Below are 15584 nucleotides of genomic sequence, written 5' to 3'. Positions count from 1 at the left end.
ACAAATAAAAAACACTTTAATTATTTAAACACTTTAATAGAGAAATCACATGTACCAAAGAAAACTAAGCCTGGGTTTTGGCACAGCCAGCTGCCTCAAAACAACCAGTTGATCTATTTCTGCATCAACTACAATCTCAAAGTCATGGAAAATGGATTTAAATAATATTTCCATAAGCAAAAATTATTTTTAAGTTCAGTGCTTTTTTCTTGAAAAGTTCACTGATTATAGTACACTTTTTTATCTTGATTTTAATCACCATTTAAAAACTAACTATGTGCATAGTTTTTTACAATGCTCCTTTTTTGTAAAGTTCACTACATAAATATTACGTGCATGGTTTAATAACAAAACATACAGAATCTCTTAGGTCAGCTTTATCCCCCAAAAAATGTACAATATATTTATATGCATTTCTTTGAAAAATATATTAACAAACCAAAAGTAGGAAATGAATATTTTTAAAATATAGGATATAAACATTTCATATAAAACAGTTCACAACCAACTGCAGTATCACACTATGTAACTCATTGGTCATCAAAGTTATATACATTATTTCTACCAAAATTAACAATTTAACATTCACTATCCAGTGACATTTTGTAATGGATCTATGATTTTATATTTTCTGCACAAAGGGCAAAAGCAATTTATAAAGGATTAGACGTTTTTCAAATAAAGAAAAGCCATATAAAATATATGTGAATCTGATATTAAATAAAATTTCGATATAGCACTTATTTGTTTCCACTTTTATCTCGTTCATTTTATTTCTGATTGTTCCATGCATGAAAACTTTACTCACAGAAAAATGCAAAATTTAATATATATAACAAAATATTAATTTCTTTAATATAAACTTTAAAAAATAAAGGTATATGACAAATATGCGGTCTAATTTCTTGAATATTAATATATATATTTATTTATACTTAAGTAGATAAAAAACAAAATGCAATAAAATTTTACAACTAAAGATTAAATAACTTGTTTTTAAAACGAAAAAATACTTTATTCAACACCCACTATCACGCATGATAGTATTTATATTAACTACATATATTTTAAAATGAGCACTGATACAGAATTTTTCAAAATTGAGACTTTGATAATAACTTTTCATTTAACTAAAATAAAACTATTTCATGGTCATTTATTATAGTTAATTTCATTTACTAAAAGCTGCAAGAAATTTCCCATCAAATGTAAAATACAGGTTAGTGTTAAATTGCATTCACCATCTAACCAGCATTTTAATTGCAAGAAAGAAGCCATATGTGTAATAAACTCTCTATCACAGGGCAATTTATATTATGTTATTATACAACATAATCTTTCTTCATATTGACTTAATTTACTATGTAAAAAATGTAAATGTATTTTTAAAGATGGAAACTTTCCCAAAAGATAAATATTATAGACTTAAAACATAGAATTACTAAAAAACTGAGTTTGTTAATTTATGATTTATACCTACATATGAGAAAATGAACTATACTGCTAAACAAAAGATCAATAATATCTATTACAAAAAAAGAGCATGAATTATTTTTACTATTATTTATCAATATTTACAGTGCAGTAAACGTTTTCTCCATGACAGTGAGTTTTACTAGATTATTACACAATTATCTCCAGTTTTTCCATTCACGGACGTATGTAAAAATTCCATATAAAAATAACAGAATAGATCAGGAATCAACTACTATTATATCTACCAGTTAAATGCATTCTTGACAGTCTACAACAATTATATTTTACATTGAAAAATGGATAAACATTTTAGTTCCAAATGCCACTTGCATGATCCAAATGAAATAAATAACTTTTATGTCCTATAATATCTGGGATTGCATATAACTCTCCATAAGATGCAATTCTGACACCAGAGAGGGGAGGAAACGAAAATTACTGTAAATTTTTAATAAAATTAAATTGCTATAACTGATTTTAAATAACTTTAGCTACAAATATAAAAATCTGCAATTTTTTATTAGTAATATTAACTGGGGGGACTTGGGAAAAATTCACAGTAACCAGAAGTGCTTTATAATATTCTTCTCTGGCTAAGAACCATACACTTTCCAAGGCTTATGATTCAGCATGTTAAAAATCATGATTAAATGCATCATAAATTAAATTATTAAAATGTGCTGAAACTTTCTGATCAAGTAATTTTTAACAAAACCAAAATAATTTTAAATCAAATTTTAATAAACAATGTTAAATTATTCATTTTATTTTTCTGTACACATCTTCATTTTGAATTTCTGCCATTTTACGCTTCTGAATTTTTACACCCCCATTAAAACGCCTTTCTTCACGATTACAAAGCTGTTTTAATAATTGACAGCATGAAATGATTACACAGCTGTTAAATGGTTTTCTGGCAGCACAAAAACACTAATATTTTAATTCTAACACAGTTGTGCAATATATGATCCATGGGCATGGTTATAAGAATATTCCAAGATCAGAAAAAATAAGTGAATAAAGCTTTAACATAAAAAAAGAGAACTTAGTAATAAAAAACTATGAGAACAGTATGAGTCTCTCTTTCCTCATCACAAAATAGGTTACCAAGATGGGCAAAAATTTACAGATTTCAGGGCAAATCAAGGTAAGGTTCTCACAGATCCATTTGGAAACTGATTCCAATGATGTTCTCAAATATGTTGCAGGAAGAAGATGTTGAGATCCAAAATGAAATGATATTTAATAACCTTTTGTTCATATTTTATTAAAAGTATGCTTTTTCAGGTTAGTATCCAGAGTCTCAAAATGAGTTTTACTTTAACTTCACTGTTTGATACTCACAGCAATTACTTATGAAGATAAAAAACATGAAAATGAAATCGAATGTTGGTTATCAGAACTAGCGTTCCATACATTACAATATGAGCAGAAACTAATTACAGCTTATGTAAGAAAAAGCAATTGCACACCTCATATTAGCTTTGACAATGAAAAATAAATATCCCAGAAAAGTAATATCAGTATATAAATTTGTAATAAATAACTATACTGTCTATTTTTAATAGTTTCACTTTTATTATAATTTTTTTATGGAAGATGAAGCTACATCTGACAAGCCAGCTGTTTGCAAAAAGTTTTGACATTCGCACAAAAAAGTTGAAATACTGTGTTCTAAAATACTTAAAATAATAAATTTTGCAAGTTTACATAAAATTTAACAATTTGCTCCCTTATTAAATACCAATTAATAACTCAAATAATAAAAATATTTGAATTGGTGCTTAATTTATAAATCACATTGTTATAAATAAAAGATTAAGCACTAAATGAATATACTATTATCATTACTACTATTAAAAAAAGGGCCATAAATGCAGATTTGTATTCAGAATTCCAATACTTAAGCATAATTCAGGCTCAATAACAATTTTTACCACATCTGCCATAAATAACTAGGAAGCCATTCTTTAAAAGATATTTTAATAAATTAATAACAAAATAGTATCAGAGCTCCATTAACATAAATATATTTATTAGCTATGGACAATTAAATTGTAAAAATCATGAGTGGAAAAATACCAGTTAGTCTAGGACACCAATTTTCAATTGGTTGCCCATGTTTTTGTAACAAGAACACAAATATTATTTGGATTCTGTATATCTAAGCTCAATCATCATTAGGAAGCTAGCTGCCTTAAAATCAATTTCAAGTTCAAATAAGTGAAAATATCTGGCAAATAATTTACTTACAACATAAATACCTTACATATCAAATAAAGCATATGATTATCCAAATGTGTGTCATATTTAATAACGAAATGCAAATTCCTATTAAATGGATAATAAAGATACATAATGGCATCGCACTGAATTCAATTTCCACTCCTTTTTCTACCTCCACTATTGTATTTAATGTAACTTCAAATCAATAATATATTTGAAAATAAAAAAATCATTTACGTAGTTATATAGTAACCACCGATTTGTTAACAAAGTATTGTGAAATGCTGGTACTTCATTATAAGTCTCTATGAGTAGCCATAAATACAGTTTAGTTTTTCTTAGAAAATTAATTTCCGTTATTAAATTAGTAGTCTACTTAACTAAAAAGATTTTGATTAAAAAATTAAATATACAAAAAAAAAATTAACAAATCCTACATATCTAAAGTCACTTAAAATATTCAATTATAATAATCAAAATAAATGCTGTAAATTTTTATACAAATTATATTTACATAATTGAAAAACAAAAGAAATTGTTCCCTGAATTTAAACAAAGTGAGAAAGAAAACAATTCACTAATTTTCATTTCTCGGTTAAGAGAAAATTATTAATACAGCTATTCATACACAGAACTACATAAATTACTAAATATCCAAAAGGTTACAAAGAAGCAACACAACAGTGTTTTGATACAATGTACTAACAAACTGAATATACTGAATGAAATTTCAGTGAATTTTAGTATTTCAGTGACACTATTCGGTGAAAATTTCCTAATATACATTTTCTTAAATGAATTTCTAAATTTTGATGTTCCTCGCAATTCAGAAATATAAATTTCTTTTGAAAATTCTGAAAACTTTTCAATTATTTATAACTTTAACTATAAATGTTACAAAAAGGCAAATACGTCATCAATACACAATATACACTACATTTGCACATGAGTTTTGAATACAAGGAAAGATCAGAGAAAATACACTAATATAACAGAAAAATACAGACTAGATAATGTTCAGTGTAAAATATATATGCTAAAATAAAAAAAGACATGTATCAAAATAGAGCATAAAACATTCTTTTTAAGTTATCTGAAGTTAAGAAACATGGATGACATCCTTCTGACATAACTTATTCTTTTACAAACTTCAAACAAGGAATGCAGGGAAAATTATTATTGACTACAGTTCGGTAGTCATGCAGGAAGTTAAAGCCTGCACTCTTTTTGCATTACAACTACGACACAATATGTGGTCATCTAAAGGATAGCAACTACCCTCTGCTTCTGATGATAACCGCAAACCACAATCCTAAAAAAAAAAAAAAAAAAAAAAAAAAAAAAAAAAAGGTTTGCAAATGTTTAATATTAAATAAATTTATTTAACATTTTATGTGCATATTTATTCAACCTACATTGGTTTTCATCAAAAATTATTTGTATGTAAGTATATTTTGTACATTAATTTTTTTTTAAAGTTATGCAAACAAATAAAGCTGCACTAATACCACTAGATTTTCATACAAGCTCTGCAATGAAATTCCATGTTTTTAAGGAATCAAGTGTGCAAGAGTTCAAAAATGGTCATGCTTATAATAAACAGAGCAGTCTTCAGCTCTCTTTGAGTAGTTGGAAGGGATACACAAGCATTAAATACATTTTCAAGGGGGGCTAAGTTCAGGCAAATATAGTGGCCATTTCATGCGAGTAATACCTTCACTCAGTGAACTCATTAATCAGGTTTGATAAGTGTACATGTATATTAGCATAAATAAGAATACAATTTGACTCTAGTCTGTTACTGAAATGGGCACTTTCAAGTTTGTAACGATCCTATATTCATTTATAATCATTATGTGGGTCATCATCACTGCTCAAGACTCAACCATCTTCTTCAGTCTTTAAGTGATTGGGAGGGTCAGCATTTTTCCATTTGACCTAAATAATAAGTGAAGTCTCAATGTTGCCCTGTCTACATGTCATCTTAATAGATTTAAACTGGTGATTTAAAATCCATAAGTTTTTAACATTTGGAATCTGAGAAATCTTGACAATTCCGTATATCAGACATTGTACTGCACATAACAATAAATCTGACTACATAAGGGAATATTCTATAAAATTTACAAACAACATGATATTATAAAATGCATCAAATTACAGACACTTAAATGGCTGGCCATCTGGCTACAATGAATGAAGATGGTTGCTGCAAGAAAATCTTTCTGGCAAAGCCCATAGAAAATAGACCTCAGGGCAGACCCCTGCTAAGATGGATTGATTGTGTCAAAAAAGATCTTAATATCTTAAAGGTTAAAAACTGGAAAAAAGTTGACAAAAGTAGAGATGCCTGGAGAAGGCCAGAGATGTCGAGCCACTGAAGAAGACGACATAAGGGAATATCTTCATACATAAATGGGGAGATTAAAAAGTTTCTCTTTGATAACAGTGTATGTTTAAAATATAACATTTCTTAACTGAACTGGTATAAAAGCTGTAATCCAGACCTGCAATTAATATATTCATTGCATCCAATTCTATATGGAATGTCCAACATATGTGTAAAGTGGCACTGTTGTTGCAAAATGTACTTAAAGTAGATCAATTACATTTTTTAAAAAAAGCTCTAGAAGAGCTTTAACTGCTGGACATTTATTTTTATCTCGATTGTAATATGAAATTAAGATGGAATATCTCAGAACTTTCATAGCTAGATCACCCTATTACACAGTGATGCATGCCTTAATTTTATCATGGCTGTAAGCAGAAGTTAGATACTGAAACTACAGAACATTCAAGTGTAAATATTTTAACCACAATTTATAATACCTCGTAAAATATTGCAACATTTTTATAGTTTTGAAAATTTTTAATTAAAGATATAGAAGATCTAAAACACTATCATGCAAGATGGTATAATTTCAGAGAAGGTACAAAATTAACTCATTTAAGAAAATTCTTAAGGTGAAGTGCAATTTCTTTAATTATACATCTATACCTTCTACTTATACTACAGACACTATTTTTTTTAAACGTTTTCTAGCATTAAGAGCTAATGTTTTAACTATTAAATGCAGTTCCTTACACTTCATGAAAACTGTTTTATTCTCCTAAAAGAAAATGAATATATATTTACAGTTCTGAAATGGCCCAAAATACATTTTTAAATATACAAATGCATTTAATTCATGGAAAATCATACAACTATCAATATTGAAGTTTCTTATTTCTGATTTCTTAATTGGAAAATTCCCATTGTTAAAATGGGAATCATCCTATTATTAAGAAAAATCATACTTAAATTATCCCTCAAAGAAAAAGGAACTAATTATATGGCTTATTAGAAAAATGAAATCCTTCATTATTACAGTTAAATTTAATTGAATAAATTTATAATTGTACATTACATAGTTTTCAAATACTTTTTATGATGATAATTGCATTTTCAATACTTCCTTTGTTTTGTGATAATTACTTATAACACTTACTTCACATCTATAACATTGGACATGGAAACTACGATCTAGAGCTACAACTCTAACTGTTTCTTCTTTACCATGCTCAGGCATTATTGGTTGTTTACAAACACAACATCTTGGAGCAAATTTTCTGAAATTTTAAAACATAATATAATATATCGCTGTATATTTTGCATGCAAACGTATTTCTCAGGATGAATACAATGTAACTTTATTGCAACATTAAACTAGCAAAATTGTTCTGCTACAATTAAAAGCTCTTTCATACTTCCACAAAATGAAATAATAAAATTAAGCTTAATACACATCCAATAATATTTTCCTAATACATTACAGCATATTTGTGGGGGTGTAACATTTATAATCTAGGAAAATTCAACTCTTTTTCTAAAGTATCAAAAATACCCAGCACTTTTCCAATGCATAACATCTGGTGCACTTTTTCATTTTGGCATATTTCCTCAATGCCAGATGTAATCAGTTTAGTTTGGATTCTTTCCTTTCAATAACTGTTTTTAAAATCACTGCTTGTGCAACCACATTTTCAACTAATCAGTCTTTTTAGCCTGACAGGGCTATCTATTTTGAACCTGATTTTTTTCATTGAATCACTTTTGATATGTGTATCACTTTTCAAATGAACAGATGACACTATGGTAGGGAGTGTTAGATTATGTTAATAATTTATTGAAGTTATTTAAATAAATTTATAGCTACTGATTTTTATGTGTAAAAGCATTAGATAAAACAAAACATAATTTTCATATGTAATACAATCTTTCCTAGCAATGTAAAAAAAGTATTTTGAGCAATTGCTTGTTTGTCAGTCTGAACATGGCAGAGTACACAATGGAGGCTGCTTTTGTGAAGGACTTTTTTTAAAAAGAAATAAATTTTTATTTATGTTACACATTGGGAAAACTGTAAAACACATAACATTCAGCATACTTATTCACTCTGCCATCAGTAGGCTTTGAAAACTAGCAAACACCAAAGGATTAGAAATGAAAGCATGTAAATATTCACTTTTTCAATTTCATGCCTGCCAAATTTCTTAATTAAATTAAATTTTTGGAAAATAAGCATGTAAATAGCATTTAACATAGCATTCTGACAACCCTAAACTAGTAAAAGAACTTGTTTTTCTGAAAATCAATTTCCTCAACAGGTCATTTTTTAAGTTGTTGGACTTTGAAAATGCAACAAGATAAAATTTCAAAGAATGAAATGATTCATTCTCTCTATCTACCCCATCTTTAGCTTTGCTTCAATTATAATTTTAGTTTACATTCAAACCCATGAATACTGTTCATTGTTCCATTCCTTTGCATATTTGATAACAGCCCTGATCGGTACAATGGTTAGTGATGATGGTTGCCATATCATAGGGCCCAATTTCAAATCCTGGAAAAGGTATGTATGTTTGTAAGTGTTATATACACGTATGAGATCATTTGATAAAATTCTGGTGACTCACCCACTTCCTACAGTCCAGGATACTTTGATAACTGACAATAACAGAAATTATTACAATATGCAAAACCTGAGTGAAAAGTAGGGTTTCAATGACTCAATTTAAATGTTAAAAATATTCTCATAGACATAAATAGAGGATGGACAAATGAAGAATCAAAATTATGGAATTTCATGGACCACCTTGATGAACCAACAGGATATCAAAAGAAGGGGAGAAGGGAAAACAAGAGAAAAATATCAATTCCAGCAACATATTTGTACCTAATCTCTACAAAGTGGGTGCTCCAGAACCTTCATAAATGTTCAAACTAAAAACCAAAGATTTCCCATACAATTTGCAGTCTAAAGCAAACGATGAACAATTTTAAGAGAAACATAATTGAATCTCAGAAAACACTATCTTAAGAAGTTACTGTAATAATCTCAAGGACATGCATAATTTTACAAACAAATTTTATAAACAAGTGTCAGAAGGAAAAAAAAAAAAAAACATTATTGTATTCTACAGGTTCGTGGATTTGGAGTGATTAATGACAACACTTGATGAAGAATCAAAATACAATTTATTTGGCAGTATTACTCAGGACAGTTTCAAAAGCATGTTTACAGCCATCAAAAAGACTATGTTAAACAAGCTGAAACAACCAGCAACACAGCCTTCAGGCTACATGGTGATGACAGCTTCATGGTAACAAGCACTAAAGTACAGTTTCCAACTCAGTTTGGTTGCTCTCAAGCTAATCTCTGAACTCTACTACACTGATACTGAATTCAACATCCTCTAGATACTCTCTTACTCCTGAGAACATTCTCGGGAAAACCGGTAAGAATTCGTTCCAGAATGTTCTTGCTTCATCTATGGCATATTGCGAATTTTGTGGCCAAATGGGAATTTCATGTCAAATCTGGCAACCCTAACCATGCTTTGCCAGGACGCTATCTTACCACAGCTGGGCATTTCATAACAATATTGATAGGATTAGTTATACAATTGTTATAAAAGTGCTTTATCAAGATACTTTTTACATTGCTTAATTGTAGCAGCATTCACTCTTTTTTGCATCTATGATATTATAAGAAATAAAATAATATTTTAAGGTTAAACTCATAATCCAAAATCCTTCATAGATTTGCTGATATTAATGATTTGTCCTACATAAACTTATTCGTTTACTTTCCATATTTTCTCAGATCTTGCAAATTACAAAAATTAAAGTTAGCATTTTAGACAATTTTATGTCTTTTTCTTTTTTAATAAAATGCCAAAGAAATTCTGTTTAAATTAAATACAAATCTCCAGCAAATTAATGAAATTCCCACTTACTTGTGAAAATCGTCAATGCAATAAATCTGATTTGTTGCATCAACTGTAAATGGAATCCCATCCAAGCATTTGCCACAAACAACACATGTGAAGCAATTAGGGTGATATGGTTTTCCAGTGGCTCTTAAAATCTGAAATAAATATATTTCAAATTCATTTATAAACAGCACATATAACTGCATTTCTAAACAGAAATTATAAAAGAAGGACCTCATGTGTAAAAGCAACAGCAATCAAAAGTTCAATTTTGTTAGATTACAAATGTTTCATGCAGATGCAAAATTAATCAGTGTAACATTTATAATCTAGGAAAATTCAACTCTTTTTCTAAAGTATCAAAAATACCCAGCACTTTTCCAATGCATAACATCTGGTGCACTTTTTCATTTTGGCATATTTCCTCAATGCCAGATGTAATCAGTTTAGTTTGGATTCTTTCCTTTCAATAACTGTTTTTAAAATCACTGCTTGTGCAACCACATTTTCAACTAATCAGTCTTTTTAGCCTGACAGGGCTATCTATTTTGAACCTGATTTTTTTCATTGAATCACTTTTGATATGTGTATCACTTTTCAAATGAACAGATGACACTATGGTAGTTAATCCTGGAGGAAAATGGTGCACTGAATCAATCATACTGGTCAGGATTGCTTGAAGCACTTTTCAAAATATCATGAGATCAGAACGTTTCTCAGCACTTAAGCGACCAATGAAAATTTTTATTTTCCATTATATGGCAGAAGAGGATAACATGATGATAACTTGTAGCTTTAGTAAAAGCATACAAAACTTACAAAATTAAAAAAAAAAAAAAAAAAAAAAAAAAAAAAAAAAGGGCCCTTTTGAATGTCAACTTTTTTTTTTTTAACTGCAGTGGATTTTATGAATTAAGATTTGCTAAGAGTAATTATCCTGTTTCTTCAAGGAAGGGTAATTATTCTGTCTTTTTCCTTATAAAGTAAAATTATGCTCGAATAACTCCATCATGAAATTAAAATGCAACTTAAAGTCTAAATGGATGCACAACCTATGTTCATGCCAGGACAAAAATGCATCTGAACACAAATATGGCTCGTTGGATTACCATTTCTCTTATTATTGCTGTAACATTCCCTTATTGTGTCAGAAGTTAAATGTCAGTAGAGTTTTGTGAAACAAAGGCCTTTTTACAAATAAATCACAATACAATGGCTGATCATAATTACACGAGAGACATAATGTGGCAATTCACTGATATCTCATCCAAATGCTAAAATTGATAAATGCAACAAAATTGTGGAAACTTATGAAAATTTATTCACAGAAGGAAAAACAATAGTGGTCATGTTCTTTCCCATGAAGTTTTTAGATGATTTTGTTGTGAAATTACTGAATGTTTCCTTGCTGCTCCTCTTCCTGATTGTTCAGTTTTGACTAGTACTGAATAAATGGCATGAAGAGAGAAATAAGACAAAATGAATAATATGGTTTAAATGAAAAAATACCAAATATTTTCTATTCTAATTCAAAAATAGGTAATTTAAATAAATAAAATAAAATACAATCATCAAAATGATAACACAACCTACTAAAGAATAGAGAAATGTTAGAATTTTAAATTACGAGAGAAAACTTTTAAATACTTTGGAAGAATATGTTTGAAATTAAAATCATAAGTAAGGGGGCTGAGACAAGCCTTATTATTTAACCCCTTCGCGCCAGGTAGTGCAATCGTGCATGTCTTACGCAAGCGTCAGTCCAGAGCCGGGGGCTTTTTTGCTATTAAGCCTAAATCTATGAAATTTCCGAAGTATCAATGCATTGTTTAATAATGCTCTATAGAGTACTTAAACAGCTTATGCTTTATAGATATTTTTATATATACTTTAATTACCTTATTTCTTGTTTAAATGCATATTTTACACATTTTATTTTCATTACTCACCATTTTATGACTTTTAACATTATACATCTGAAAACTAAATATATTACTTAAAATTCTCTTTTCGTATGAAAAATTTGAAAACACAGGGATCTACACACAGTCCTACGTTACATTCCTTGCACTCGTAATAACTCATTTGCTGTTTTGGAGGATTTTTCAGGGAATGTGAACAAACGAAGCATCGTCGTCTCATTTTCTTATCAGTCTCTTCTGAACAAAGTTTTGGAAAATGTCTTTCAGTTAATATTTCAGAATCAATATCAGAATATCACAATTTCAGAATCAATATCTGAAATATTTTGCATCATTTCTGCTATTTCATGCTCTGTTAAACATTTTCGACACTTCAACATTGCAACGGTAAACACAGAAAGAATTCACGTCTAACAAGATCTAATTATTTTCTAAAAACTGAACTGCAAACCAAAATACCCAATGCTTTAGCGAAAATAAAACTTCTCTACTTACAATAAACAACTACCACGTGCGAATTTAAAGAGACGTCATAAATCATGCTATTCGGAAACATTTATTTCCCCTTTTGTTTATATAATTAAAAACACGTGTATGTGAGTCATGCTTCTCTCATTTCGAGTAGAAGGTCTAATGTACATGTATCTGAAACCATATGGACATACAGTGCTATCTTGTGACAGAAATTATAGTTTTTAAAATGTTCCAGGACACTGGCACAAATACGTGACAGTCGGGGCTGAATGGGAAAACACTCTGGCACGCCTGCGTGCCGGCCGGGAAGTGAGTGTGTTCGTTGCTGGCACGTAGACGTGACAGTCGGCGCGAAGGGGTAAACCTTTCTTTTTCTTCCCTTAATTTTATTCAATAGATTGCCCAATAATTCTTTCCTCCCCCTTTTTTTCCTTTAATTTTATCTTTGTCCTATGCAACAGAATGTTTTTTGCTTCCTGAAAGAGAGGGAGGGACCTTTATCAGTTTCCCTAAAAGTGAACAACGTACTTCAGTAAAGGCAACTTCCACCTGGAATTTTCCCCGTTTTTATATTTTAAATCAAAATTATTCTTTTCCATATATTCTGTGGAACATATTAGTAACACGGTGACTGTAAATAAATTTAAATAATAAATATATCAAAAACACTTAACAGTATTTTATCTAAAATATAAAATTAATTATCACACAGCTATACTTGCATATTTTAACTAATTTTTTGTTATTTGAAAAATGGAGTCATCCACACAAGTTTCATTATATCGAAATCACAAGTAGCACCTGTGAAGAAATTATCCCTAGCCAGATGGAAATTGATGGGTGCTTTGATAGGCTCCTGCTCATCAATATACATGCAGAAGAAACTTCAGGACATTGATTTATTGCATATGAATGGTTTGATTTAAATATATATTTATGGACTGATTTTAGTGTAATGTTACACTGGATTTGAAGTGATGTTAAAAAATGAAAACTATATGCAGAAAACAGGGAGAGGGAATTACAGAAAAATTCAGTTGTGTTAAACTGGAGATATAGTCCTGGTGAAGATAATCCAGCTTACTTACTAAGTATACAAGTGAAAATATCAAAAGTCTAAAACAGAATTGCATATGGTGGAAAGGGAGGACGTAGTTAAAAAAAGAAATGGAAGACTGGCCAAAAGGGAATGTATGCTGGAGAAAGAACATCGAAAGCTCCAACAAGAAATTGAGAAAAGCATGGATGGAAGTATCTGTAAAATCACGTGTCACAGAGCCTTCCAAAGATTTATTTAAAGCTCAAAATTACAGCAGTTTACATCAAATTTATCGAATTACAGCAGGATGCTTCAGGTTCATTAGCAATGGTAGAAATACCTCGAAATTAATTGAATCATTAAAGGCTACCAAAACTGAAATGGCAGAAACTTATTGAATCAGACCTACTCAGGAGCTGAATTTCCTAGATAAAATAAGTGCATTAAAGGACAATTAAGTTCAGAACCAAAAACTGAAGTTCTTTAATCTTTTTGTAGATGAAAATGATGTAATTCGTGTTGGTGGAAAACTACAAAATTTAAATTTGGATTACAAACAAAAGCATCCAATCACATTGCCTCAAAGATCATTTGACTAAGCTAATTATTCTTCAAAATTGCCAGACTGAAAGGTATAATAGAGAAATCACAAAGAAAATTTTGGTTTCTGAAAGTTCGGAGGAGAATTAGAATTTGCTATCTCATCTACAAAGCGAAAGCATATTTCGATGTCATCAAACAAAAAGTGGAATTGCTGCAAAAAATGGATAAAGGCATATCCTTTGTTTCTCTAACCATTCCGAAATCTGTTTATCAATTTCACGCTGCTCTGCGGGGAGGGGGGAAACGTCGTGGCGTGCAATCAACTGGAAGTTGATCTGTCAGCACTACCCTTAACTTCAGGGCAGATGTTTTTATTTTATTCGGCTTATAATTCTTTACTAAATGTAGTATTTCATCTCGATGTATTCCGTCTTTGATATGATTTAAATCAAATTCCTTGTCATTATAAATATCACGAATACACATCAAATAGTTTTCTTGTTGCAATTTTCTAAGTTCGACTATGCGCAATGTATGCTTTACGCATGCGCGCATTGAAAGAAATGTTTAATAAAGTAAACAAATAAATATTAAGCTTTTTTTGTAAATTTTGATACCCTTTAGATCATAATTGCCATTTATTTCATAAATTATGGTTTCATATTTTTAATTTTATAATTTCTGCATGCCATCTTACTAGATTTTAAACTGATAATCTATAATCCGGAAAAACCGACGAGTCCGGATTAAAGACTTTTGAATGTTATAAGGTTCCGTCTCTGAAAACTCTTTTAAAAAAACCTTAGCAAATCATACTTGACATTCACGGAATTGGAGACAGTCATAACAGAAGTGGAAGCTATATTGAATTCTAGAATTTTAACTACTCAGATCTAACAGAATTTCTGACTTCTGGATGCATTTTAACAGGATAGTTGTTATCATTATCATCAGTTCTAACACAAGAGAAAAAGAGAGTCTAACATATCGATTTAGACACAAAAAAATATTGACAGACAAAACTTTAAAAAAAGAGACAGAAATATTTGATAAATTTAAAATATGCTCATCATTCCAAATTGACAAAAAGGGACATCTATTTGAAAGAAGGAACTGTTTTATTAGCACATGAAGATAAGATGCCAAGATTGATGTGGAAAATGGATATTATACAGAAATCTTTCCAGGTTGAAATTGCAAGATCACAGCATGTGCTCTTTGTTTGACTAATGGTAATGTTATCAAAAGACCAGTTCAGTTATTGTATTCATTGGAACTAGAATTCAATAAAGACACTTCCAGCAACTACTTGAAATTAGACATTCTCAATGCGTCATATAACTAATGTATGTTTCACTCACATTAAAACATGTTTTGTGCAAAAGATTTATTGATCATCTGGATTAATGTTCATTGAAGGATTAGATTAAAGTTCACCTGGTGGCTCTTGGATTAGGAAACCCATGGATAAGGTAGGCAGATTTTGTGTTTCTACCCTTGATTTAATTTTAAAATGCCACATCATCACATTTAAGATTTTGCAAATAGCATTTAGCTTAAAGCAGAAATGAAGTATTCTCAGCAGACTTAAATAATTTCTTCCATCACAGAAAAAATCAGTTCAGAGAAATTGATTTTTTTTACTTACC

At 29.5% G+C, this 15584-nt stretch overlaps 1 protein-coding gene across 5 annotated transcripts in view; it reads right to left on the bottom strand.

Annotated features, from left to right (window-relative positions):
- Positions 1 to 15: 15 nt before the first annotated feature.
- The window catches only part of LOC118195933 (lipoma-preferred partner homolog), a 100898-nt gene continuing 85329 nt past the window's right edge, over positions 16 to 15584 (bottom strand). For all 5 annotated transcript variants that reach the window (XM_085813652.1, XM_085813653.1, XM_035367276.2 and 2 more), the window contains 3 exons: positions 9982 to 10112; positions 7191 to 7311; positions 16 to 5014 (listed from right to left, as the gene is read on the bottom strand). In XM_085813652.1, coding sequence (XP_085669778.1) covers positions 4886 to 5014; positions 7191 to 7311; positions 9982 to 10112 — 381 coding nt within the window. In that variant the 3' untranslated portion in view covers positions 16 to 4885. The remainder of the gene's footprint in view (positions 5015 to 7190; positions 7312 to 9981; positions 10113 to 15584) is intronic.

Source organism: Stegodyphus dumicola, chromosome 3, assembly GCF_044657685.1.
Source record: "Stegodyphus dumicola isolate Sdum_Otavi_A_Nest chromosome 3, ASM4465768v1".
Classification (NCBI taxonomy): domain Eukaryota; kingdom Metazoa; phylum Arthropoda; class Arachnida; order Araneae; family Eresidae; genus Stegodyphus; species Stegodyphus dumicola.
The sequence above is the reverse complement of the archived record's forward strand: the minus strand, read 5'-3'. Positions and strand labels throughout refer to the sequence as shown.